At 57.9% G+C, this 23,175-nt stretch overlaps 5 protein-coding genes across 6 annotated transcripts; all 5 read left to right on the top strand.

The window, feature by feature from the left end:
* Positions 1-902: 902 nt before the first annotated feature.
* HBZ (hemoglobin subunit zeta) lies at positions 903-2,629 on the top strand. The gene is made up of 3 exons (XM_021675160.2): positions 903-1,303; positions 2,033-2,237; positions 2,421-2,629. Exons 1-3 carry the CDS (start codon positions 1,209-1,211, stop codon positions 2,547-2,549), a joined length of 429 nt encoding a protein of 142 aa, XP_021530835.1. The 5' UTR covers positions 903-1,208; the 3' UTR covers positions 2,550-2,629.
* A 738-nt stretch (positions 2,630-3,367) lies between these two features.
* On the top strand, positions 3,368-4,152 carry HBM (hemoglobin subunit mu). 2 transcript variants are annotated; one of them, XM_012468717.2, is made up of 3 exons: positions 3,368-3,479; positions 3,656-3,860; positions 3,968-4,152. In XM_012468717.2, the coding sequence occupies exons 1-3, from the start codon at positions 3,388-3,390 to the stop codon at positions 4,094-4,096; spliced, it is 426 nt and encodes a 141-aa protein (XP_012324140.1). In that variant the 5' UTR covers positions 3,368-3,387; the 3' UTR covers positions 4,097-4,152. The 2 variants fall into 2 exon arrangements, with proteins under 2 accessions (XP_012324140.1, XP_064218920.1); XM_064362850.1 differs by having other exon boundaries at positions 3,374-3,479; positions 3,623-3,860.
* Positions 4,153-8,111: 3,959 nt separating this feature from the next.
* Positions 8,112-8,923, top strand: LOC105728358 (hemoglobin subunit alpha). The gene is made up of 3 exons (XM_012468715.2): positions 8,112-8,258; positions 8,353-8,557; positions 8,685-8,923. The coding sequence occupies exons 1-3, from the start codon at positions 8,164-8,166 to the stop codon at positions 8,811-8,813; spliced, it is 429 nt and encodes a 142-aa protein (XP_012324138.1). The 5' UTR covers positions 8,112-8,163; the 3' UTR covers positions 8,814-8,923.
* A 4,091-nt stretch (positions 8,924-13,014) lies between these two features.
* Positions 13,015-13,843, top strand: LOC135268998 (hemoglobin subunit alpha). The gene is made up of 3 exons (XM_064362263.1): positions 13,015-13,162; positions 13,257-13,461; positions 13,605-13,843. Exons 1-3 carry the CDS (start codon positions 13,068-13,070, stop codon positions 13,731-13,733), a joined length of 429 nt encoding a protein of 142 aa, XP_064218333.1. The 5' UTR covers positions 13,015-13,067; the 3' UTR covers positions 13,734-13,843.
* Positions 13,844-16,448: 2,605 nt separating this feature from the next.
* Positions 16,449-17,175, top strand: HBQ1 (hemoglobin subunit theta 1). Its single transcript, XM_012468714.2, has 3 exons — positions 16,449-16,567; positions 16,657-16,861; positions 16,977-17,175. Exons 1-3 carry the CDS (start codon positions 16,473-16,475, stop codon positions 17,103-17,105), a joined length of 429 nt encoding a protein of 142 aa, XP_012324137.1. The 5' UTR covers positions 16,449-16,472; the 3' UTR covers positions 17,106-17,175.
* The last annotated feature ends 6,000 nt before the right edge of the window (positions 17,176-23,175 follow it).

The raw sequence follows: 23,175 nt of genomic DNA on the forward strand, positions 1-23,175 counted from the left end.
GACATCCATAGGCAAAAACACAAGCAAAGAAGAACCTGGACCTGCCCTTCACACCTTAGGCAAACGTCATCTCAAAATGCATTGTATAGCTCAATGTACACATAAACTACACAACTTTAGGAGAAAACATAGGTCAAAATCTTTGAGTTCTATGTTTAGGCAGAGAGTTCCTAGGCATGGTACTAAGTAAGATTCATTTAACATTTTTTGATAAACTGGACTTCATTAAAACTTTTGCTGGCTGGATGTGGTGGTTCATGCCTGTAATCCCAGCACTTTGGGAGGCTGAGGCAGGTGGATCACGAGGTCAGAAGTTCAAGACCAGCCTGGCCAAGATGATGAAACCCTGTCTCTACTAAAAATACAAAAAATAGCCGGGTACAGTGGCAGGCAATGTAATCCCAGCTACTCAGGAAGCTGAGGTGGAAGAATGGCTTGAAACAGGGAGTCAGAGGTTTCAGTGAGCTGAGATTGTGCCACTGCACTCCAGCCTGGGCAACAAAGCAAGATTCCATCTCAAAAAAAATTAATAGGAATACTTGCCTCATTACAATAAGTAATATGGAAAGCAATATTGCACATGATATTAGATGCATTCGACTTTCCCCCTGGACCTGCTGCCTCCTCCTGCTGGTCAGGGGATAGACTCAGTACATCTCCCCTCAGGGCCAGGTGGACGGAACTCTTGATTTCTTGGAAGAAACCCAAAAATCACAGAGACAGAGGGGAAGGGGACGGACTGCCATGTGGCTGGGCAGGGCTGCTTGAGGACGATGTTAGCAGACCGCAGGCGCGTTCCCAGGAGGCTGCTTGCTGAGCCCTGCTCCTCTGCTCTCCCTCACGTGGTGATTTTGAAATGGATAAGGACGGTGCAGGACTGGACTGCAAACGCAGGAGTGACCTCCTGGGAGGGTGGGGCCCCTATCTCTCCCAGAGTCTGGTCAGACTCTGCCCAACACCCCCTCTAAGGCCACAGGAGAGGAGCAGGAGTGATAGCCCCCAAACCCCATTCCCACCGAGCCCTGAGGGCCCCTTTGTTACTCCATCTGATAAGAAACCCCACCCCTGCAGCCCCCTCCCCTCACTTGACCAATGGCCACAGCCTGGCTGGGCCCAGCTCCCTGTATATAAGGGGGCCCGGGGGCTGAGCACCACCAAGGCCAGTCCGGAGCAGGCCCAACTGCACTGCAGCCACCCACCCTGCCGCCATGTCTCTGACCAAGACTGAGAGGACCATCATTGTGTCCATGTGGGCCAAGATCTCCACGCAGGCCGACACCATAGGCACCGAGACTCTGGAGAGGTGAGTGTCACACGGGACTGCCAGAGGGACCGAGAGGGAGGCCAGGCCTGTGAGTGGGACAGTGAGGAGGGGACCGTGGGGGGGGCATGGGGAGGGAATAGTGCGGAGGGGACAGTGAGGAACGGACACTGGGGAGGGGACACTGGGGAGGGGACAGTGGGACAGATAGCCTTCCCTCTCAGTGAGGCGGGCAGGGTGAAGAGGGTACGATTAGGAACTTCACAGGCATCTGCGCTAGCTGAGGCCTGGGCGGCACAGGCCTAAGATCTGAAGAGCCGAGGGTGAAAAACCTCACTGTAGGTACAGCCTCTAAAGTCCCAGCATCCGAACCCCTGGGAGGGGCCAGGGAGCTTACACTGCTGGGAGGTCAGGAGCCTGCAGAAGAGGTGGTGGGTGACCCGGCCCAGGGCTGGGAAGGAGGCCCAGTGGCCAGAGGAGAGGGTGGAGCGCTGGGAGCCCCACCAGGCGGAGGGCGGTGGATCTGGGGACCAGGCCGCACAGAACCCGTGGGAAGCAGCGACCAGCCGGGAGCCTCAGAGGCTTCGGGGCCTCCAGTTCAGGGCAGCCTGGGAGGGGCAGCCGCCTGGGCACGCGGGCACCGCGAGGAGCGGCCGGGGCCTGCCGCGGAGTCGCCTTCGCGTCCCGGAGCTCGGAGAGGGCCGCAGGGCGCGTGGGCCGTGGCGGGAGGCGGCGCCGCCGGGAGCTCACGGCACCCGCCCCGCGCGCCAGGCTCTTCCTCAGCTACCCGCAGACCAAGACCTACTTCCCGCACTTCGACCTGCACCCGGGGTCGGCGCAGCTGCGCGCGCACGGCTCCAAGGTGGTGGCCGCCGTGGGCGACGCGGTGAAGAGCATCGACAGCATCGGCGCCGCCCTGTCCAAGCTGAGCGAGCTGCACGCCTATGTGCTGCGCGTGGACCCGGTCAACTTCAAGGTGCGCGGGGCGGGGTGCGGGGCGGGGCGGGGCGGGGGTCCCGGCGGGGGGTGGGATGGAGGCGGGGTGCGGGGCGGGGGTCTGAGCAGGGGGAGGCCGTGCGGGGCGGGAGTCCCGGGGTGCGTGGTTGTGGGCCGAGGCCCGCGCCAGGCCCCGCCCCTCACCGAGCGGCCCCGTCCCCAGCTCCTGTCCCACTGCCTGCTGGTCACCCTGGCCGCGCGCTTCCCCTCCGACTTCACGGCCGAGGCCCACGCCGCCTGGGACAAGTTCCTGTCGGTTGTATCCTCTGTCCTGACCGAGAAGTACCGCTGAGCGCCGCCTCCGCGGCCCCCAGGACCGGCGGCGGCCCCTCCCCTGCCCTTCACCCTCCTGCAGTTCCTCCCCTGACTCCAATAAATGGATGAGGAAGGATCGATCTGGGCTGTGTGTTCTGTTTTGGAGGGAAGGAGGGGAGAAGCTGAGTGACGGGTCCGGGGGTTTCGCAGGAACTCGGTCGTCCCCGCCGTCTTCGCGGCCTGGAGGTCATCTGGGGCGGGGGGTTGCTTTGGGGAGGTTCTCGCTCCGGAGCACCGGAGCTGCAGCCCGGGAGGAGTCGCGCAGTCCCGGGCCGGCCCACGGCGTCTCCTGGGGTTCTTGGGTAAGACGGGCGTTTGTGCGTCTCCCGGCTTCCCAAATCGCCGAGAGATTGGCACTTCACTTAGCGTCTCGGGAGCGCGTGGGAACTCAGGGAACTTTTCCACAAAGCCTGATGCCCCAATCCCGGGACTCTGGCAGCTGCGGGGGTCCCTGAGGCTGGCCCCTCCCTCCCCGACTCCTAAGAGAATGGGGCGTTTACAGCCCCGTGTTCTCTCTCGGGGGCCCTCCTGGCATAGCAGTAACTTTGCCCGAGGGGAGTAATTACAGACGCCCCTAAAGTCTGCAGTAAAGGTGCGCATGCACAGCAGCGTGGGTCAGTGCCAGAAACCTTGGGATCCAGGAGGTCGAGGCCTCCACGTCGGCAGAAACCCAGGCTGGCTACGTTCCTCGGCACGGGCCCAGGGTCCCCGCGTTCCCGCCGCGCTCGGGCCGATAAGGACGGGCGGGGTGCCTGAAGGCCGTATAAGGATGTCAGGGCGGCGGGCGCGGCCCCCAGAGAAAGTCAGGCGGCGCCATGCTCAGCGCCCAGGAGCGCGCCCAAATCGCGCAGGTCTGGGACCTGATCGCGGGCCACGAGGCTCAATTTGGGGCGGAGCTGCTCCTCAGGTGGGTAGAGACGGGGTCCCCGGGAGCTCAGGAAGGTGGAGATGAGGGTGTTGGGCACGTGGGCCCCCAAGCCCATCTAAGGTCCCTCGGGTGAGGATCCCTGAGGCTCTGGGCGGTGCAGGCGCTCTTGACACCCCACGCAGTCGTCCTCCCCGGTCACCGACCTGCTCCTGCAGGCTCTTCACAGTGTACCCCAGCACCAAGGGCTACTTCCCGCACCTGAGTGCCTGCCAGGACGCGGCGCAGCTGCTGAGCCACGGGCAGCGCATGCTGGCAGCGGTGGGCGCAGCGGTGCAGCACATGGACAACCTGCGCGCCGCGCTGAGCCCGCTGGCGGACCTGCACGCGCTCGTGCTGCGCGTGGACCCAGCCAACTTTCCGGTGAGCCCTCTCGGGCCGGGGCAATGGTGCAGAGCGAAGCCGGGGGTGGGGGGCCTCTGGGGGTCCCGGAGGGACAGATCCCGTCTCACTGGCCCCTTTTCCTGCAGCTGCTAATCCAGTGTTTCCAGGTCGTGCTGGCCTCCCACCTGCAGGACGAGTACACCGTGGAAATGCAGGCGGCGTGGGACAAGTTCCTGACTGGTGTGGCCGTGGTGTTGACCGAAAAGTACCGCTGAGTCCTGTGCGGCGCAAGCCTTGGTCTGTGCCTGTCAATAAACAAACGTCCCAAACATCTGGCCATGCCTGTGTGGTCTCTGGGGAGCTGGTAAAGTGAGGTCACTGATGCTGGGCAGAGAAGCTCAAGGACCTACAGGAGCCTCCTAGAACTCTCAAATGCCACCCACCCCCAACATCACCACGCAGAAGTTTGTCCTCCCATGGCGGGAGTGCAGTGGGGCAGAGGGAACATTGTGATGTATGTGGGAGGGGCCAGGTGGGAGAGGGTCTTCGATTTCAACGCTAGAATCCGGCTTCCCACCATACTGTTCCCAAAGCACTTCCCCATTCATACATTCATTGATTCATTCATTCATGCATTCTCTCTCCATCCCCACTTCCTGCTGGGACTTGCAGATGCTAATCCTGGCCCCTTTTGCAGAGAGGTGCAGAAACTGAGGTCCCAGAGCCAAATGTGCGGCCTAATTAGGGCCAACCAGAGTTTGCCCCAGCAGAGGGCTCCGTAGACCTCACTGTTCCTTTCCCTTCCCTTCCCCCAAGGACACTTCCTTGGCTGCAAACCTGTGCGAGGCTGGTTAGGACTTGCAGTGACCCTCCAGCCATAGGGGTGAGGTGGAGAGGAAGTCCCCAGTGGCCACAATTTGGCAGACAGAGCAGGTTTAGGTTTGCAGCCTTCTCATTGACAAGCTGTGCAACCCTGGGCGTGTCCCAGAGCTCTCTGGCCTTCACCCACAAAACAGAAAAACAACGCCCAACTCACGAGATTTTTGAAACAGTTTTTGAAATCATAACACAGGGTGGGTGCCTGCAGGCTCATTGCCACCCCACCCCTCCACCCAGTCCCAGCTGCCTGGTCTAAGTCTCTGCAGGTGCCCAGGCTAAGGAACTCTTTCCCCAGGTTCCCTCTTCCCCCTCCCCAGGACGGAGAAGGTAATCTTAGGGCTCCACCCCAGGCTTTTCAGACAAAGGACTAGGGCTGAGGAAAGAGTGGGACCCTGGAGGTGCCCACATACTGAATGGGTTTGGCTCTGGGTTGGCAATCCTGGTTCTATGTGGGGAGCACTGCACCAGGCCTGGTACCCAGGTCCAACCTGGTGGTCAGTGCCTAGATCTGAAGAGAGATGCTGGAAGCTGAGCCCGGACTGTGAGTCAGCCAAACTCCCTCCCAGCAGTCAGTGTCAGGGACCTATTACCCTGCACAGCCTGGGAACGCCAGCCTGGTAGTTTGGGGAACTTGACCCCGTGTTATCCACATCCCCAACTGGGTTTTTGTGTTGTTTTGTTTTGTTTGGGAAGCTGAGGTGGGCCTGCTCCAGAGAAAGCATAAACGAGCCCCTGCCCTGGAAGGTGCCAGGCCTGCAGGCACTGGCTCAGGAGCTGGGGAGGAGACGGGGCATCCAGGGTTCCTCTCAGGGAGTCCTAGCATTACCGCCCTCCTTTGAAACCTCCCTGATTGAATCCAGTTAAACAAACACTGTACACCAAAGCAAAACCCAGCAGAACAAACTAGCAAAATAGGCTGTTCCCCTTGCAGGTGAAGGTGCTAGAACATTTCTCTCATCCCCACCCCCTCCTGCCAGAGGGTAGGCAGCTGGAGTGAGGGTGCAGGCCCCACCCACGCTTCCTCTGTCCTGGTAACCCTCTGAGAGCAGCCCAGTCAGCCGGGAAGGAGGAAGGGGTTGCGATGCTCACAGCCTGTGGCCTGCAGCTGGGGAAGACTCTTCAGCAGGGCACCTTGCGGCCTTGCTCCTGCGCTTCTCCTGCACTTCCTAAGGTGCATTCAGAGCTCACTGTGCGCCCAGCCCTGAGCCCCCAGCTCACTGCCCCACCCTCCACCTCCTCAGGTCCAGAGACCTCTGGGATCTCCTAGCGCTTCTGCTTCCTGTGCTGTGAGCCACGGCTGGAAACGTCCCTGTCCGCGGTGCTGAAGTTCTGGAATCCATGCGAGGATGTTGCACAGCCCATGGGCTCTCAGCCAGACTAGGAACATGACCAGCACTCCCAGCCCAGCCCCTGCCCAGAGCAAGCCTCCCTCTCCACACTCACAGTACTGCATCAAACTTTGGGGAAGGGGAGAGGGGCCCGTCACCACTTTTCTTCTGGACATGGACAGCTCTGAATTGCTGGGGAGTTCCCTTCCCATCTCCACCATTCAGTCTTCCTCTACCATAGAGCCAAGAGCACCCAGCCCCTTCCTCCTTCCCAAGTGACTGGGCTGCTCTCAGAGTGTTACTATGCTCTGGGCATAGAAAAACACTTAAAAAATAAACTGGTGCCAGGCTCGGTGATTCATGCTGGTAATCCCAGCACTTGGGAGGCCAAGGTGGGCAGATCAGGAGGTCAAGCATTCAACACCAGCCTGGCCAATAGTTCTTTTCTTTCTTTCCTTTTTTTTTTTTTTTTGAGACGGAGTCTTGCTCTGTTGCCCAGGCTGGAATGCAATGACTCCACCTTGGCTCACTACAACCTCCACCTCCCAGGTTCAAGAGATTCTCCTCCCTCAGTCTCCCAAGTAACTGGGACTACAGGCATGCACCACCATGCCCGGATAATTTTGTATTTTTAGTAGAGACAGGGTTTCTACATGTTACTCAGGCTGGTCTCAAACTCCCGATCTCAGGTGATCCTCCCGCCTTGGCCTCCCAAACTGCTGGGATTACAGGCGTGAGCCACCACACCAGGCCAAACCATTGCTTTTCATGAGCAGGGATGCACCCAGTGGCCTCCTGCACCTCTCACCCTTTCCCTCCAAGTCCACACCCTCCTTCCTCACCCTACAGGAGCTGGCCAGCCTCATCACCCCCACATCTCCCCACCTCCATTCTGCAACCACAGGGACCTTCTCTCTCCTGTCCTTCCCCTCTGCGAGCCAAGCCTCCTCCCTCCTCCACCTCCTCCGCCTAATACATATCCTTAAGTCTCACCTCCTCCAGGAAGCCCACCTCCTCAGACTAACCCTGGTCCCCCTGCCTGAGTGCCTCATTCACCCGTCCAGACTTCCTCGGGACCTGTGATGAAGTCTGCACCTCTGTCTGTGTGTACGTGCCTGATGGTTAGAGGAATGCCTACCTCCCAAAGGAGGCTGCACGCTCAAGGCGTGTTCTGCCTGTGGCTTTGTTTATCTGTTTAACCCCTATTTACCTAGCAAGTCTTGCACCAAATAGCACCGGAGAGCTGGGGGTGTCATAGTGAACCACGACCTCTAGGCCGGTGGAAGAGTCCGTCACACAAACTGCTCTGGGTCCCACGGTGAGTCCGGGAGCCGGGACTTACCCAGCACCCAGTACCCCCGGCCCCTTCCCACAACCCCGGGTAAAGGAGTTTGAATCTGGAGCCGCCCCCACCCCAGCCCGGTGCTTTTTGCGTTCTGGCTGGTACGTGTTCCTTCCCGGTGCCTGTCACTCAGCACACTAGTGACGATCGCCGGCGGGAAAGGGGGCTGGAGGAAGCGAGGCTGCAGAGCAGGAGGGGCTCTGCGGGGACATTCTTTAGAGTTCCCACAGGCCGGGGCGTCCGGGTGCGCGCATCCCTCTCCGCTGGGATCGGGCGAAGCCTCCCCGCTCGCACTCCAGGACGCTGAGTGTGTTCACCGGCCCTGCCGGAGGTGACGCGCGTCCAGCGCGCGTCAGGCCGGGGCAGGGCTGCGGGCTGACTTTCTCCCTCACTCGGGACGCTCGTGCTCCCGAAAGGAAAAGGCGGCGCTGAACGCCGGGGTGGAGGAGCCCACAGCGCGCGACTCCGACGGGCTGGCCCCACCAGCGCGGCCACCGCCCTGCTTCGGGCCAGCGGGATGGGCGGGAGTGGAGCGATGGGCGGGAGTGGAGCGTTGGGTGGAAGGCGGAGACCTCCTGGTCCCCGCCCCGCCTTGCGAGCGCCCCCAGGGGAGGTCGCCGCCCGCTCCGCAGGCCCTGCCCTGGACTCCCCTGCCGTCCAGGCCGCGCCCGGGGCTCCGCGCCAGCCAATGAGCGCCGCGCGGCCGGGCGTGTCCCCGCGCCCCGAGCATAAACCCTGGCGCGCGGGCCGCCCGACACTCTTCTGGTCCACACAGACTCAGAAAGAACCCACCATGGTGCTGTCTCCTGCCGACAAGAGCAACGTCAAGGCCGCCTGGGGTAAGGTCGGCAGCCACGCTGGCGACTATGGTGCCGAGGCCCTGGAGAGGTGAGGCTCCCTCCCCCGCTCCGACCCACCGGCCACCCCCCACCGTCCTGGAGCCGGACCCAAACCCCACCCCCTACTCCGCCTCTCTCCGCAGGATGTTCCTGTCCTTCCCCACCACTAAGACCTACTTTCCCCACTTCGACCTGAGCCACGGCTCTGCCCAGGTCAAGGGCCACGGCAAGAAGGTGGCCGACGCGCTGACCAACGCCGTGGCGCATGTGGACGACATGCCCAACGCGCTGTCCGCGCTGAGCGACCTGCACGCGCACAAGCTTCGGGTGGACCCGGTCAACTTCAAGGTGAGGGGCGGGTCGAGGGGCGAGATCACGCCTTCCTCGCAGGGCGGAGCATCCCGCGGGTTGCGGGAGGTGTGGCGCAGGCGGTGGCTGCGGGCCCGCGGCCCCTCTGAGCCTTGTCTCTGCACAGCTCCTGAGTCACTGCCTGCTGGTGACCCTGGCCGCCCACCACCCGGCCGACTTCACCCCTGCGGTGCACGCCTCCCTGGACAAGTTCCTGGCTTCTGTGAGCACCGTGCTGACCTCCAAATACCGTTAAGCTGGAAGCTCGGTCGCCGTTCCTCCTGCCCTCTAGGCCTCGGGCCAGGCCCTCCTTCCCTCCCTGCACCGGCCCTTCCTGGTCTTTGAATAAAGTCTGAGTGGGCGGCAGCCTGTGTGTGCCTGGATTCTCTCTGTCCCTGAATCTGCCAGCCGTGGGTGTTTTTTCCTGTCTCACACCAAGGACCCCTCTGCAGCTGCATCGGGTTGGGGAGGGAGAACGGCAGGGAATTCAGGAGGGGAAGCTGAGGTGGGCCTGCTCCAGAGAAAGCATAAACCAGCCGCTGCCCTGGAAGGTGCCAGGCCTGCAGGCACTGGCTCAGGAGCTGGGGAGGAGACAGGGGCATCCAGGGTTCCTCTCAGGGAGTCCTAGCATTACCGCCCTCCTTTGAAACCTCCCTGATTGAACTCAGTTAAACAAACACTGTACACCAAAGCAAAACCCAGCAGAACAAACTAGCAAAATAGGCTGTTCCCCTTGCAGGTGAAGGTGCCAGAACATTTCTCTCATTCCCAGCCTCTCCTGCCAGAGGGTAGGCGGCTGGAGTGAGGGTGCAGGCCCCACCCACGCTTCCTCTGTCCTGGTAACCCTCTGAGAGCAGCCCAGTCAGCCGGGAAGGAGGAAGGGGCTGCGATGCTCACAGCCTGTGGCCTGCAGCTGGGGAAGACTCTTCAGCAGGGCACCTTGCGGCCTTGCTCCTGCGCTTCTCCTGCACTTCCTAAGGTGCATTCAGAGCTCACTGTGCGCCCAGCCCTGAGCCCCCAGCTCACTGCCCCACCCTCCACCTCCTCAGGTCCAGAGACCTCTGGGATCTCCTAGCGCTTCTGCTTCCTGTGCTGTGAGCCACGGCTGGAAACGTCCCTGTCCGCGGTGCTGAAGTTCTGGAATCCATGCGAGGATGTTGCACAGCCCATGGGCTCTCAGCCAGACTAGGAACATGACCAGCACTCCCAGCCCAGCCCCTGCCCAGAGCAAGCCTCCCTCTCCACACTCACAGTACTGCATCAAGCTTTGGGGAAGGGGAGAGGGGCCCGTCACCACTTTTCTTCTGGACATGGACAGCTCTGAATTGCTGGGGAGTTCCCTCCCCATCTCCACCATCCAGTCTTCCTCTGTCACACCGCCAAGAGCATTGTTAATTAAGCACAGAGAAACACTTTAAAAAATAACTAAAATCTACCCATGCTTTCACACACACACACACACACACACACACACAGTTTCTTGTGTTAAAGTTGGAGAGAGAGTCTCTTTTCCCTGTCTCCTCACACCCACCCCCAGAAGACACCAAACTGAAGGCTTTGGGACTGAGCCTCGGGCCCCATCCCGTGCTGAAGGAGCACAGCTACGTGTACAGCTACTGCCGCAGGCCCTCTTTCTGGAAAAAAATAGCATCATACTGTAGACACCTGTGTGCAACTTCCTATCCTCAGCGAACTGTCTCCTCTACACCCCTTTCAGCCAGTCCATTCCGCTCTGTGCCATTCCACAAATTTCATTGTTCATTTATTTTGTTTTGTTTTGTTTTGTTTTGTTTTGAGACAGTCTTGCACTGTCACCCAGGCTGGAGTGCAGTGGTGCAATCTTAGTTCACTGCAACCAACACCTCCCAGGTTCAAGGGATTCTCGTGCCTCAGCCTCCCAAGTAGCTGGGACTACAGGTGCTCACCACCACGCCTGGCTAATTTTTATATTTTTTAAACACTTTTTTGTTTTTAAATAGAGACGGGGTTTCATCATGTTGGTCAGGGTGGTCGCTAACTCCTGACCTTGTGATCCGCCCGCCTCAGCCTCCCAAAGTGTTGGGATTACAGGCGTGAGCCACTGCACCCAGCCTTAATTTTTGTATTTTTAGTAGAGATCGGATTTCATGACGTTGACCAGGTTGGTCTCGAACACCTGACCTCAGGTGATCCGCCCGCATCAGCCTCCCTAAGAGCTGGGATTACAGGCGTGAGCCACCTCGCCCAGCCTTATTGATTATTTCCATGTTTCTGGTTATGATGTTACGATCTTTTGTATTTGTCCTCATAGTCACTTGTCTATCCTTATTAACATGTGAAAGCTCTTTCCATACTGAGTATGAGATATTGGCTGAGATACATTCTCTACATCTTGCCTTAAGAGGGTTCAGGGAGCAGAGACATTGCAGCAAAATGCAGGAAGAAGGGGTTGTCCCAGGCCTGAGGTGGGGGGGTCTTTGGTGTCTTTAAGTCCCCACCTCTCAAACAAACAAACAAACAAACAAACAAAAAAGCCAGGTACAGTCACTCACGCCTGTAATCCCAGCATTTGGGAGACTGAGGTGGATGGATCACCTGAGGTCTCGAGTTCGAGACCAGCCTGACCAACATGGAGAAACCCTGTCTGTACTAAAAACACAAAATTAGCCGGGGGTGGTGGCACATGCCTGTAATACCAGCTACTTTGGAGGCAGAGTCAGGAGAATCGCTTGAACCAAGGAGGCGTAGGTGGCATTGAGCCAAGATAGTGCCATTGCACTCCAGCCTGGACTACGAGAGCAAAACGCTGTCTCAAAAAAAAAAAAAAAAAAAAGCTGCATATCTTATCTTTTCTCCCCTTCAGGCTGTGGGCAGAGTCAGGACAGGGTGGCGGACAGGGAAAGGAAATGAGATGTACGGGGGTAAGCATTGCTAAGCTGGAAGAGATACTTCCTTCTCTGCCCAAGGCAACTTACCCTGGCTTCCTCCTGGACACGCAGGGCAGGGCCTGAGTAAGGGTCCTAGTGGGGCGGGGCAGGGGGCAGGCTGAAGGATGCCCACCTGACGCACTCTGAAAAGCAAGGTCTTCCATCATGCCCCCAAGACATGATGTATCAGTGATTTCTCAGGCTGTTTTCTCCTCAGCACCATCCCCCCAAAAACCATTGCTTTTCATGAGCAGGGATGCACCCAGTGGCCTCCTGCACCTCTCACCCTTTCCCTCCAAGTCCACACCTTCCTTCCTCACCCTACAGGAGCTGGCCAGCCTCATCACCCCCACATCTCCCCACCTCCATTCTGCAACCACAGGGACCTTCTCTCTCCTGTCCTTCCCCTCTGCGAGCCAAGCCTCCTCCCTCCTCCACCTCCTCCGCCTAATACATATCCTTAAGTCTCACCTCCTCCAGGAAGCCCACCTCCTCAGACTAACCCTGGTCCCCCTGAGTGCCTCATTCACCCGTCCAGACTTCCTCGGGACCTGTGATGAAGTCTGCACCTCTGTCTGTGTGTACTTGCCTGATGATTAGAGGAATGCCTACCTCCCAAAGGAGGCTGCACGCTCAAGGCGTGTTCTGCCTGTGGCTTTGTTTATCTGTTTAACCCCTATTTACCTAGCAAGTCTTGCACCAAATAGCACCGGAGAGCTGGGGGTGTCATAGTGAACCACGACCTCTAGGCCGGTGGAAGAGTCCGTCACACAAACTGCTCTGGGTCCCACGGTGAGTCCGGGAGCCGGGACTTACCCAGCACCCAGTACCCCCGGCCCCTTCCCACAACCCCGGGTAAAGGAGTTTGAATCTGGAGCCGCCCCCACCCCAGCCCGGTGCTTTTTGCGTTCTGGCTGGTACGTGTTCCTTCCCGGTGCCTGTCACTCAGCACACTAGTGACGATCGCCGGCGGGAAAGGGGGCTGGAGGAAGCGAGGCTGCAGAGCAGGAGGGGCTCTGCGGGGACATTCTTTAGAGTTCCCACAGGCCGGGGCGTCCGGGTGCGCGCATCCCTCTCCGCTGGGATCGGGCGAAGCCTCCCCGCTCGCACTCCAGGACGCTGAGTGTGTTCACCGGCCCTGCCGGAGGTGACGCGCGTCCAGCACGTGTCAGGCCGGGGCAGGGCTGCGGGCTGACTTTCTCCCTCACTCGGGACGCTCGTGCTCCCGAAAGGAAAAGGCGGCGCTGAACGCCGGGGTGGAAGAGCCCACAGCCCGCGACTCCGACGGGCTGGCCCCACCAGCGCGGCCACCGCCCTGCTTCGGGCCAGCGGGATGGGCGGGAGTGGAGCGTTGGGTGGAAGGCGGAGACCTCCTGGCCCCCGCCCCGCCCCGCCCCGCGAGTGCCCCCAGGGGAGGCCAAGCCCGCCGACCGCCCCGCGCAGGCCCTGCCCTGGACTCCCCTGCCGTCCAGGCCGCGCCCGGGGCTCCGCGCCAGCCAATGAGCGCCGCGCGGCCGGGCGTGTCCCCGCGCCCCGAGCATAAACCCTGGCGCGCGGGCCGCCCGACACTCTTCTGGTCCACACAGACTCAGAAAGAACCCACCATGGTGCTGTCTCCTGCCGACAAGAGCAACGTCAAGGCCGCCTGGGGTAAGGTCGGCAGCCACGCTGGCGACTATGGTGCCGAGGCCCTGGAGAGGTGAGGCTCCCTCCCCCGCTCCGACCCACCGGCCACCCCCCACCGTCCTGGCGCCGGACCCAAACCCCACCCCCTACTCCGCCTCTCTCCGCAGGATGTTCCTGTCCTTCCCCACCACCAAGACCTACTTTCCCCACTTCGACCTGAGCCACGGCTCTGCCCAGGTCAAGGGCCACGGCAAGAAGGTGGCCGACGCGCTGACCAACGCCGTGGCGCATGTGGACGACATGCCCAACGCGCTGTCCGCGCTGAGCGACCTGCACGCGCACAAGCTTCGGGTGGACCCGGTCAACTTCAAGGTGAGTGGCAGGCCGGGAGCCATTTGGGTCGAGGGGCGAGATCACGCCTTCCTCGCAGGGCGGAGCATCCCGCGGGTTGCGGGAGGTGTGGTGCAGGCGGCGGCTGCGGGCCCGCGGCCCCTCTGAGCCTTGTCTCTGCACAGCTCCTGAGTCACTGCCTGCTGGTGACCCTGGCCGCCCACCACCCGGCCGACTTCACCCCTGCGGTGCACGCCTCCCTGGACAAGTTCCTGGCTTCTGTGAGCACCGTGCTGACCTCCAAATACCGTTAAGGTGGAGCCTCGGTCGCCATGCCCCTTGCCCCTTGGTCCTCGGGCCGGGCCCTCCTCCCCTCCCTGCACCTGCACTCCCTGGTCTTTGAATAAAGTCTGAGTGGGTGGCAGCCTGTGTGTGCCTGGGTTTCTTCTCTCAGCAAAGGTTCTGGGATGGGCGTGGACACCGTCTGGGACACACATGCCTAGGACCTCTCTGCATCTGGAATGGGCAGGAAAGGGCAGGGGCAGGAGGAGGGCAGAGAAGGAGGGAAGTTGAGCCATCCCGAAGTACATGGGAGATAAACTGGAAAGCCGCTGGGCCCTAGAGAGCTTTGAAGATACATTTCCTCTTTCCTGAGTTTTATCCCCAGGCCTTTCAGGTTCGATGCAGGTTTGCTGAAATTATGAATTTATCCATCTTTCCTTTTCAGGGCACTCTTGTGCCAGGAACTGGCTGGCTTTCTCCCTGCGACCCCGCTAGTCTCCCAGGGGTCCTCCCAGATATGGGTGGTGGGGAGGTCAGGGAAGTCCCACTCCAGCACGGCTGCACTGATCCCCCATCGTCCCCACCAGTCTCTGCAAAACCTCCCAGATACAGGCACAGTCTAGATAAAATCAGGGGGAGGGGTGCAACTGCAGACCCCAGACGCTTCCATGGGGGTTCCCCTTTCACCCCCAGGCCGCCCCAGGGTGCTCACACTCCAGACACATGCCCTAGGGCTGTCAAGGTCAGGAGGTTGTCTCTGGGCCCAGCTCAGCACCCACTCAGCTCCCCTGAGGCTGGGGAGCCTGTCCCATTGCGACTGTGAAGAGGAGAGAGGGGAGTCCGGTCCACAGAGGCCTGGCTAGAAGGTCCCCTCCTCCCTGCAGTGTGTTTTCTCCCTGCTGAGCAGCCTCCCAGTGCCTGGGGTATCAGAGGAAGAACTTTGGGTTCTCTGAGCTGGCAGCCAGCAAGCCCTGGCCTGGACGCATCACAGCACCTCTTCCTCCCTGAGCCCGCGAATCGCTATCGGTGAACACCTGTGGGAGGCCCTTTGCCTCCGTTTGTGATGCCCTTCCCACAGCCTGTGGGTATAGTACGAACTGCCAGGAAAAGGGTGTCTTCATTATTTCATCAGGAAGAACGGAGGTCTGACCTAAAGGTGTGAACATGTCCAATGCACATCAGTGGGCTGGTTGGAGTACAGAGGTGTTTACAACGAATTGATCAGAACCAGTTATCAATTTATTGTTTCCTTCTCTACTCCTCCTGCTTCAGTTGACTAAGCCTAAGAAAAAGTTATAAAAATTGGCTGGGTGGGGTGCCTCATGCCTGTAAGTGCAGCACTTTAGGAGGCCAAGGCAGGCGGCTTACCTGAGGTCAGGGGTTCCAGACCAGCCTAGCCAACACGGGGAAAGCCTGTCTCTACCAAAACACAAAAATGAGCCGGGCGTGGTGGCGGGCGCCTGTAGTCCCAGCTACTCAGGAGGCTGAGGCAGGAGAATCGCTTGAACCCGGGAGGCAGAGGTTGCAGTGAGCCGAGATCACGCCACTGCACTCCAGCCTGGTGACATAGCGAGGCTCTGTCTCAAAACAAACAAACAAAATATTTGACAGGTGAAAGCAGCCAGACACAAAAGGCCACATATTGCATGACCCCATGTATACATGACATCCACTACAGCCAAATCCACAGGAACCAAGGCAGATTCGTGGCTCCCGAGCCGGACACACCCTTAATGAGCACAAACTGGCGTTTGGGATGATGAAAAAGTTCTGACCTAGATAGTGGTGATGGTTGCATTACATTGTAAATATTCTGGCAATTTATGTCGATTTTATCACGATGTTTTTTTAACAGAAATCTCTAAGGTGGTACAGCAGAGTGAGCGCTGCGCACGTATTTACCGTTATTATTGGGTTACATCCCAGGCATTCAGCAAATGTTCATTGCCCTGAAGAAACACCTGCTATGAGTCAGGCACCTGACAGTTGTTATCCGTTTAATTCTCACAATCTGAGAAGAAATTGTTACCCTCATTTTATGATAAATGAGAAAATAGATTCCAGCCAGCGTCACAGTAGATTCAAGAGGCAGAATAAACTTATTTCCAGTACGAAATCCATGCCGAAATTCAGAGTTGTAGTAATATCTATGGCCTGGTGCAGTGGCTCACGCCCGTAATCCCAGGACCTCGGGAGGTCAAGGCGGGCAGATCACCTGAGGTCGGGAGTTTGAGACCAGCCTGGCTAAGATGGTGAAACGCCGTCTCTACTAAAAATACAAAATGAGCTGGGCGTGGTGCCATACACCTGTAGTCCCAGCTACTCAGATGCTGAGGCAGGAGAATCGCTTGAACCGGGGAGGCGGAGGTTGCAGTGAGCCGGAACCACGTCACTGCCCTCCAGCCCGGGCGACAGAGTGAGATTCCATCTCCAAAAATCATAATTATTATATATTTATATATATAATTATATATTTCTCTAATATATATAATAAGCACGCTCCACTATGCCCGGCTACTTTAAATTTTTTTTTGTAAATATGCGGCCTCCCTATGTTGCCCAGGCTGCTAAATATTATTTTCCATATGGTGAACACCTAAAATGGGGGGCCTTGGATTTAGGGCGATTCAGAGGGCCCCGGTCAGCGCTGACGGAGATTGAGCGCGCACGGAACGGGGACAAGGCCCTGGACCCCAGGGCGGCGCGGCGCCCCCTGGAGGCCGCGGAACCCATTGCCGGTTGGCGCAGGCGCGGCGGGTTCGGGCGCGGGGATGGTGCTGTCCGCGGAGGACCGGGCGCTGGTGCGCGCCCTGTGGAAGAAGCTGGGCAGCAACGTCGGCGTCTATACGACAGAGGCCCTGGAGAGGTGCAGCGAGGCTGGGCGCCCCTCCCCACCTCCAGGGGCCCTTCCTCCCCAGGCTCCCCGGACGCGCCTCACGCCCGCTCCTCTCGTAGGACCTTCCTGGCCTTCCCTGCCACGAAGACCTACTTCTCTCACCTGGACCTGAGCCCCGGCTCCGCCCAGGTCAGAGCCCACGGCCAGAAGGTGGCGGACGCACTGAGCCTCGCGGTGGAGCGCCTGGACGACCTACCCCGCGCGCTGTCCGCGCTGAGCCACCTGCACGCGCGCCAGCTGCGAGTGGACCCGGCCAGCTTCCAGGTGAGCGGCGGCCTGGCTAGGCGCCTGTCCCCGGGAGGGCCCCAGCGAGGTAGATGCGGGTGGCGTGCGGGGCGGGGGCGGGGGCTGGCGAGTGAGCCTCGCGCGCCCGTTGCAGCTCCTCGGCCACTGCCTGCTGGTGACCCTCGCCCGGCATTACCCCGGAGACTTCAGCCCCGCGCTGCAGGCGTCGCTGGACAAGTTCCTGAGCCACGTGATCTCGGCGCTGGCTTCCGAGCACCAATGAACTATGGGTGGGTGGCCGCGGGACCCCCAGGCGACCGTCCCCGTGTTTGAGTAAAGCCCCCCAAGGCTCAGTCTTCCTGCCGTGGTCTCTCGAGGGCTGGACGCTAGTGAGGGGAAGGCGCCGTCCCTCCCCCAGGAAAGGCAGGGGCCTGGGAGAGGCCGAGGGCGCACTCCCAGTGTCCAGATCCAGGCGCGCCCCGTCCCACCCCCGACAGATTTGGGGCCTCCGCCACCGGGGCACTGACCTGGGTACGGCCTGACCCTCCCGAGAGGGGTGGCAGGTGGGGGCCGCGTGGGCGTCCTCCCCACTCGGGGCCAAGTACGTGGCCCGGGCCCACCGCGAGAACTCCGCACCTCCAGCCTCAGCGCGCGCGGGCTGCGTCAGGGCCCGCGGCAGCCTCGGAGCAGGTTGGGGAACAGCGCCCTCTCCCGGCGCGGGCCGGCACCTTCACAGCACACAGCCCGTTAGCGCCGCCGCGGGACCGGGGATGGCCGGGGCAGGTTGTGGTGAAGTCCTTTTCTTGCCAGCGCCTGAGCCTGGGCCTGGGGGAGGAGGTGGGACCAACCCCAGTACCTAGTCACATAGCAGGCGAGGTGGACCAGGAGCCGGCCCACAGCCCTGCCTTCGCCCACACTACTATGGAGCGGGAAGCTAGGCCTTCTTTGTTCTATTTGTCCCATAAAACCAATCATGGTCATTGTAGAACTTCGGGAAACAACGCTTGCTGCACCTTCCTGTGTATCGCAGGTCCAGGAACGGGTGCAGCACATCCTTCAGTTCCCACGTGACACGCGGCAAACTGTGTCATGTGTAAACAAGAACAGGACATGGCCGTCAGATCCAAGAGCACATGTAGGACACAGACATGCACACCACACCCACACACGCGGCAGAGACGCCCCACACAGAGCCGTAACATTTAACGCGCAACCTTTCCAGTCCTAGGCACTAGAAGTGCATCTAGAGATGCTTTTCTTCAGAAACGGTATCCTTAAGGTGACACTAAGGGAAAGGTGACAGGCTGGGCGAGCTGGCTCAGATCTGCAATCCCAGCACTCTGGGAGGCCGAGGGGAGTTCACTTGAGGCCAGGAGTTCTAGACCAGCCTGGGCAACATGGTGAAACCCTGTCTCTACTAAAAATACAAAAATTAGCTGGGTGTGGTGGCGTGTGCCTGCAATCCCAGCTACTCAAGAGGCTGAGGTTCGTGCATCACTTGAACCAGGGAGGCAGAGGTTGCAGCCAAGATAAAGCCATTGCACTCCAGCCTGGGCAACAGAGCAACACCCTGTCTCAAAAAATAGAAAAAAGTAAACAGTGCACAGGCTGGGCTACATAAACAAACAAAAAAGCCCTCAGGATAGGAGTGATGGTTAATTCCACGTGTCAATTTGACTGGGCTAAGGGATACCCGGATGGATGGCCAGGAGTGTCTGTGAGGGTGTTTCTGGAAGAACTGGCATTTGGAAGGGCGGGCTGGGTCAAGAAGATGGCCGTCAAGTGTGATGGGTGTCACAAAAGAGGACGGTGGCGGGAGGGTGAAGTTGCTCTCTCTGCTTGAGTGTGGGCACCATCATCTCCTGCCCTTGGGAGACTGCTGCACCTGGTTCTGGGGCCTTCCAGCTTGGACCGGGACTTAGACCATGTGCCCCCATTCTTGGGACTCTGGGTGTGGAGTGGAATGACACCACTGGCTTTCCTGGGCCTCCTGAGCCTGCATGGCTGCCTGAGCCAGTCCCTCACAACAAATCTCATTCTGTGCATCTGTGGTGCCCTATGGTTTATGTTCTCTGGAGAACCCTAATACAAGGAGAAAAACAGATCATAAGCAAAGTTAAAAGAGGAGCCAGAACCAGGCACAGTAGCTTACACCTGTAATCACAGCACTTTGGGAGGCCAAGGCAGGCAGATCACCTAAGTCGGGAGTTGGAGACCAGCCTGACCAACATGGAGAAATCCCATCTCTACTAAAAATACAAAATTAGCTGGGCATGGTGTTGTGTGCCTGTAATCCCAGCTACTCAGGAGGCTGAGCCGGGAGAACTGCTTGAACCCAGGAGGCACAGGTTGCAGTGAGCCAAGATCACACCATTGCACTCCAACCTGGGTAACGAGTGAAACTCCGTCTTGGGTGGGGGAGGAGCCAGAGAAATTATTTGCTACATGTGGCAAATAAAGGCTATCTCTACTATATAAAAAAGATCTCCAGGGTGGACACAGTGGTTCACTGTGGGATTACAGAATCCCAGCACTTTGGGAGGCCAAGGCAGGCAAATCACCTGAGGTCAGGAGTTTGAGAACAGCCTGGCCAATGTGATAAAACCCCATCTCTACTAAAAATACAAAAATTTGCTGGGTGTGGTGGTAGATGTCTGTAATCCCAGCTATTTGGGAGGCTGAGGCAGGAGAATCACTTAAAACAGGGAGGCAGAGGTTACAGTGAGTTGAGATCGAGCCATTGAACTCCAGCCTGGGTAACAGAGAGAGACTCCATCTCAAAAAAAAAAAGACAGATCTCCGAATTATCTTTCTTCTGGCTCCTATCCCTTTCAAGTCAGTCAACCTAACAAAAATAAGCCAGTAGAGAGATGCAACTCAGATGGACCAAGGGCCAATGGACATTTGCAGTGATGTTCAAAGACATGCACCTAGCTGGGTGCATGGTGGCCCACACCTGTACTCCCAGCACTTGGGAAGGCTGAAGTGGGAAGACTGCTTGAGCCCAGGAGTTTGATACCAGGGAAATATAGGGAGACCCTGCCTCTACCAAAAATGAAAAAATCAGCAGGCATGGTGGCATATGCCTGTAATCCCAGCTATTCAGGATGCTGAGGTGGTATCACTTGAGCATGGCAGGTCAAGGCTGCAGTGATGCAGAGAGCTGTGATCATGTCCCTGCACCCCAGCCTGGGTGACAGAGTGAGACCCTGTCTCAAAAAAAAAAAAAAAAAAAAGGCCAGGCACAGTTGCTCACACCTATAATCTCAGCACTTTGGGAGGCTGAGGCAGGTGGATCACAAGGTCCGTAGATCAAGACCATCCTGGCTAACATAGTAAAACCCTGTCTCTAGTAAAACTACAATTAGCCGGGCCTGGCGGCATGTGCCTGTAGTCCCAGCTACTCAGGAGGCTGAGGCAGGAGAATCGCTTGAACCCAGGAGGTGCAGGGTGCAGGGGTCTGAGGTTGAGCCACTGCCTTCCAGTCTGGCGACAGAGCTGGACTCCACCCCCTACACCCAAAAGAAAAGGAAAAGAAAAAATATGACGTACAACCAATACATCCATGAACAGGAAACAGGTTAAGTGATGGTAGAGTCACACAAGGCAATGCTGTGTGCCCACCAAGGAGAGTTAGATCAGTCTGAGCACAGACATGGAGCAATGCCAGGGCCTTCATATAACAGAACGTGCCACAGCCAACATATAAAGCATAAATCAACTTTTATATTAATATCACCACAATAAAACTAGAAAATACCAAATGCTGGGAGCCGTCTTCCATGGGTATGGGATACAGGGATAGAGAAGGCAACTGGCAAACTTGATATAATCCCAGGAAAGGAAAGCAGTTGGGATGCGAATTTTCATTTGTATCTGTATGGTTCTGAAGACTGAAGAAAACTTTGCTGTCAAATACTTATAAGCTGCAGTTGTATACACATACCTAATTATTTCCTGGAGGGATTTTTTTTTTTTTAAACACAGGGTTTCACCATGTTGGTCAGGCTGGTCTTGAACTCCCAACCTCAGGTGATCCGCCCACCTTGGCCTCCAAAGTGCTTGGATTACAGGCGTGAGCCACCACTGCCCGGCCCCTGGAGGGATTTTTATAGATGTGGAATTTCTAGGGTAAGTGTGCCCACTGCTATGGCTTTTCACCAGTGGGAGGCCAGGGCCTGCGTCCTTGACTGCTTTCCACGGTTGTGAGCAGACATTTGACTAGTGATGTCTTTTTTAAACTTTAATAGCCAGGTGCAGTGGCTCACACCTGTAATCCCAGCACTTTGGGAGGCTGAGGTGGGTGGATCACCTCAGGTCAGGAGTTCAAGACTAGCCTGGCCAACGTGGCAAAACCCCATCTCTACTAAAAACACAAAAATTAGCCAGGTGTGGTGGCCCATGCCTGTAGTTCCAGCTACTTGGGAGGCTGAGGCGGGAGAATCGCGTGATCTTGGGAGGCAGAGTTTGCAGTGAGCCGAAAGCGTGCCGTTGCACTCGTCTGGGCAGTCCATCCACAAAAACAACTCAATCGCCAGGATGATAGCATCTGTCCTTGCCCTCTCCTGCATGTGAACCACCCGTTGCGTCCTTGGCCTGTTTTCCCACTGTGGTGTTGCCCAAAGGAGCATTTCTTCTGCGGACCTGTAGACCTGCAGTCCATCTTACATCATGTTCTTTTGCTCTTTTTTTTTTGAGTTGAAGTTTTGTCACGCACGCTGGAGTGCAATGGTATGATCTCAGCTCACTGCAACCTCCAGACCCTCGACTGCTGCACCTCTGCACCCAGGAGCAAGCACTTGGAGCCCAGGAGGCTCAGGGCCCCTGGGGAAGCCCCAGGCTCTGACTCCTGTAAGTAGGCCTGGTCACCTACTTGGGCCTGGGTTGCATCCGGAGCATGAATGAAGTTGGGAGAGCCAGACCCCATCCTTTCTGGAGATGTGGGGTTGGACAGAGCTGGCCCTGGCTCAAGGGCTCAGACCACTTGGTACAGAACCCACCCAGAGGTGCAGATCTGGAGAGCAGCTGTGAGCTCTCCACACTGTTGGGGAGCCTCACAGACCCACTCAAGTCCAGGAAAGTTTGCACTCTGCCTTTCTTTCCTCCTGGCTCTGCCTCCCAAGTAGCTGGGATTACAGGCATGCGCCACCATTCCCAGCTAATTTTGTGTTTTTAATAGAGATGGGGTTTTTTCATGTTGGTCGGGCTGGTCTCGAACTCCCGACCTCAGGTGATCCACCGGCCTCAGCCTCCCAAAGTGCTGGGCTTACAGGCGGCAAGTCACCGTGCCCAGCCTGCACTCTGCAGTTTGTTTTTTGTTTTGTTTTAGGCAGAGTCTCGCACTGTCACCCAGGCTGGAGTGCAGTGGTGCAATGCTGGCTCACTGCAACTTCCACCTCCTAGGTTCCAGCGATTCTCCTGCCTCAGCCTCCCAAGTAGCTGGGATTACAGGCACACGCCACCATGCCCAGCTAATTTTTGTATTTTCAGTAAAGATGGGGTGTCAGCCGGGCGTGGTGGCTCATGCCTGTAATCCCAGCACTTTGGGAGGCCAAGGCAGGCAGATCACCTGAAGTTGGGAGTTCGAGACCAGCCTGACCAACATGGCGAAACCCTGTCTCTACTAAAAACACAAAATTAGCCAGGCGTTCTGGCGCATGCCTGTAATCCCAGCTACTTGGGAGGCTGAGGCAGGAGAATTGCTTCAACCCAGGAGGTGGAGGTTGCAGTGAGCCAAGGTCGCACCACTGCACTCCAGCCTGGGCAGTAAGAGTGAAAACTCCGTCTCAAAAATAATAATAAAATAAAATGGGGTTTCACTATGTTGGCCAGGTTGGTCTCGAACTCCTGACCTCAGGTGATCCACCCTTCTTGGCCTCCCAAATTCCTGGGATTACAGGCGTGAACCACCACAGCTGGTCCACTCTGCCTTTTTGAAATCACCCCTGCACAGGTGGTGAAGGCTGCACAACTATGTGGGTGTATTTAATGCCACTAAACTGTACACTGAAAAACTGTTACAACAGTACGTTTTATATGCATTTTATTAAAATTAAAACATTTTCTGCCAGGTGCGGTGGCTCACGCCTGTAATCCCAGCACTTTGAGATGTTGAGGTGGATGGATCACAAGGTCAGGAGTTCAAGACCAGCCTTGCCAAGATGGTGAAACCCTGTCTCTACTAAAAATACAAAAATCAGCTGGGCGTGGTGGCGGGCGCCTGTAATTCCAGCTACTTAGGAGGCTGAGGCAGGGAACTGCTTGAACCCAGGAGGCGGAGGCTGCAGTGAGCCGAGATCGCACCACTGCACTCCAACCTAGGGGACAGAGTGAGGCTGTCTCAAAAAAAAAAA

Source organism: Aotus nancymaae, unplaced genomic scaffold, assembly GCF_030222135.1.
Source record: "Aotus nancymaae isolate 86718 unplaced genomic scaffold, 86718_ANA_hifiasm-v0.15.2.pri h1tg000049l, whole genome shotgun sequence".
Classification (NCBI taxonomy): Eukaryota; Metazoa; Chordata; class Mammalia; order Primates; family Aotidae; genus Aotus; species Aotus nancymaae.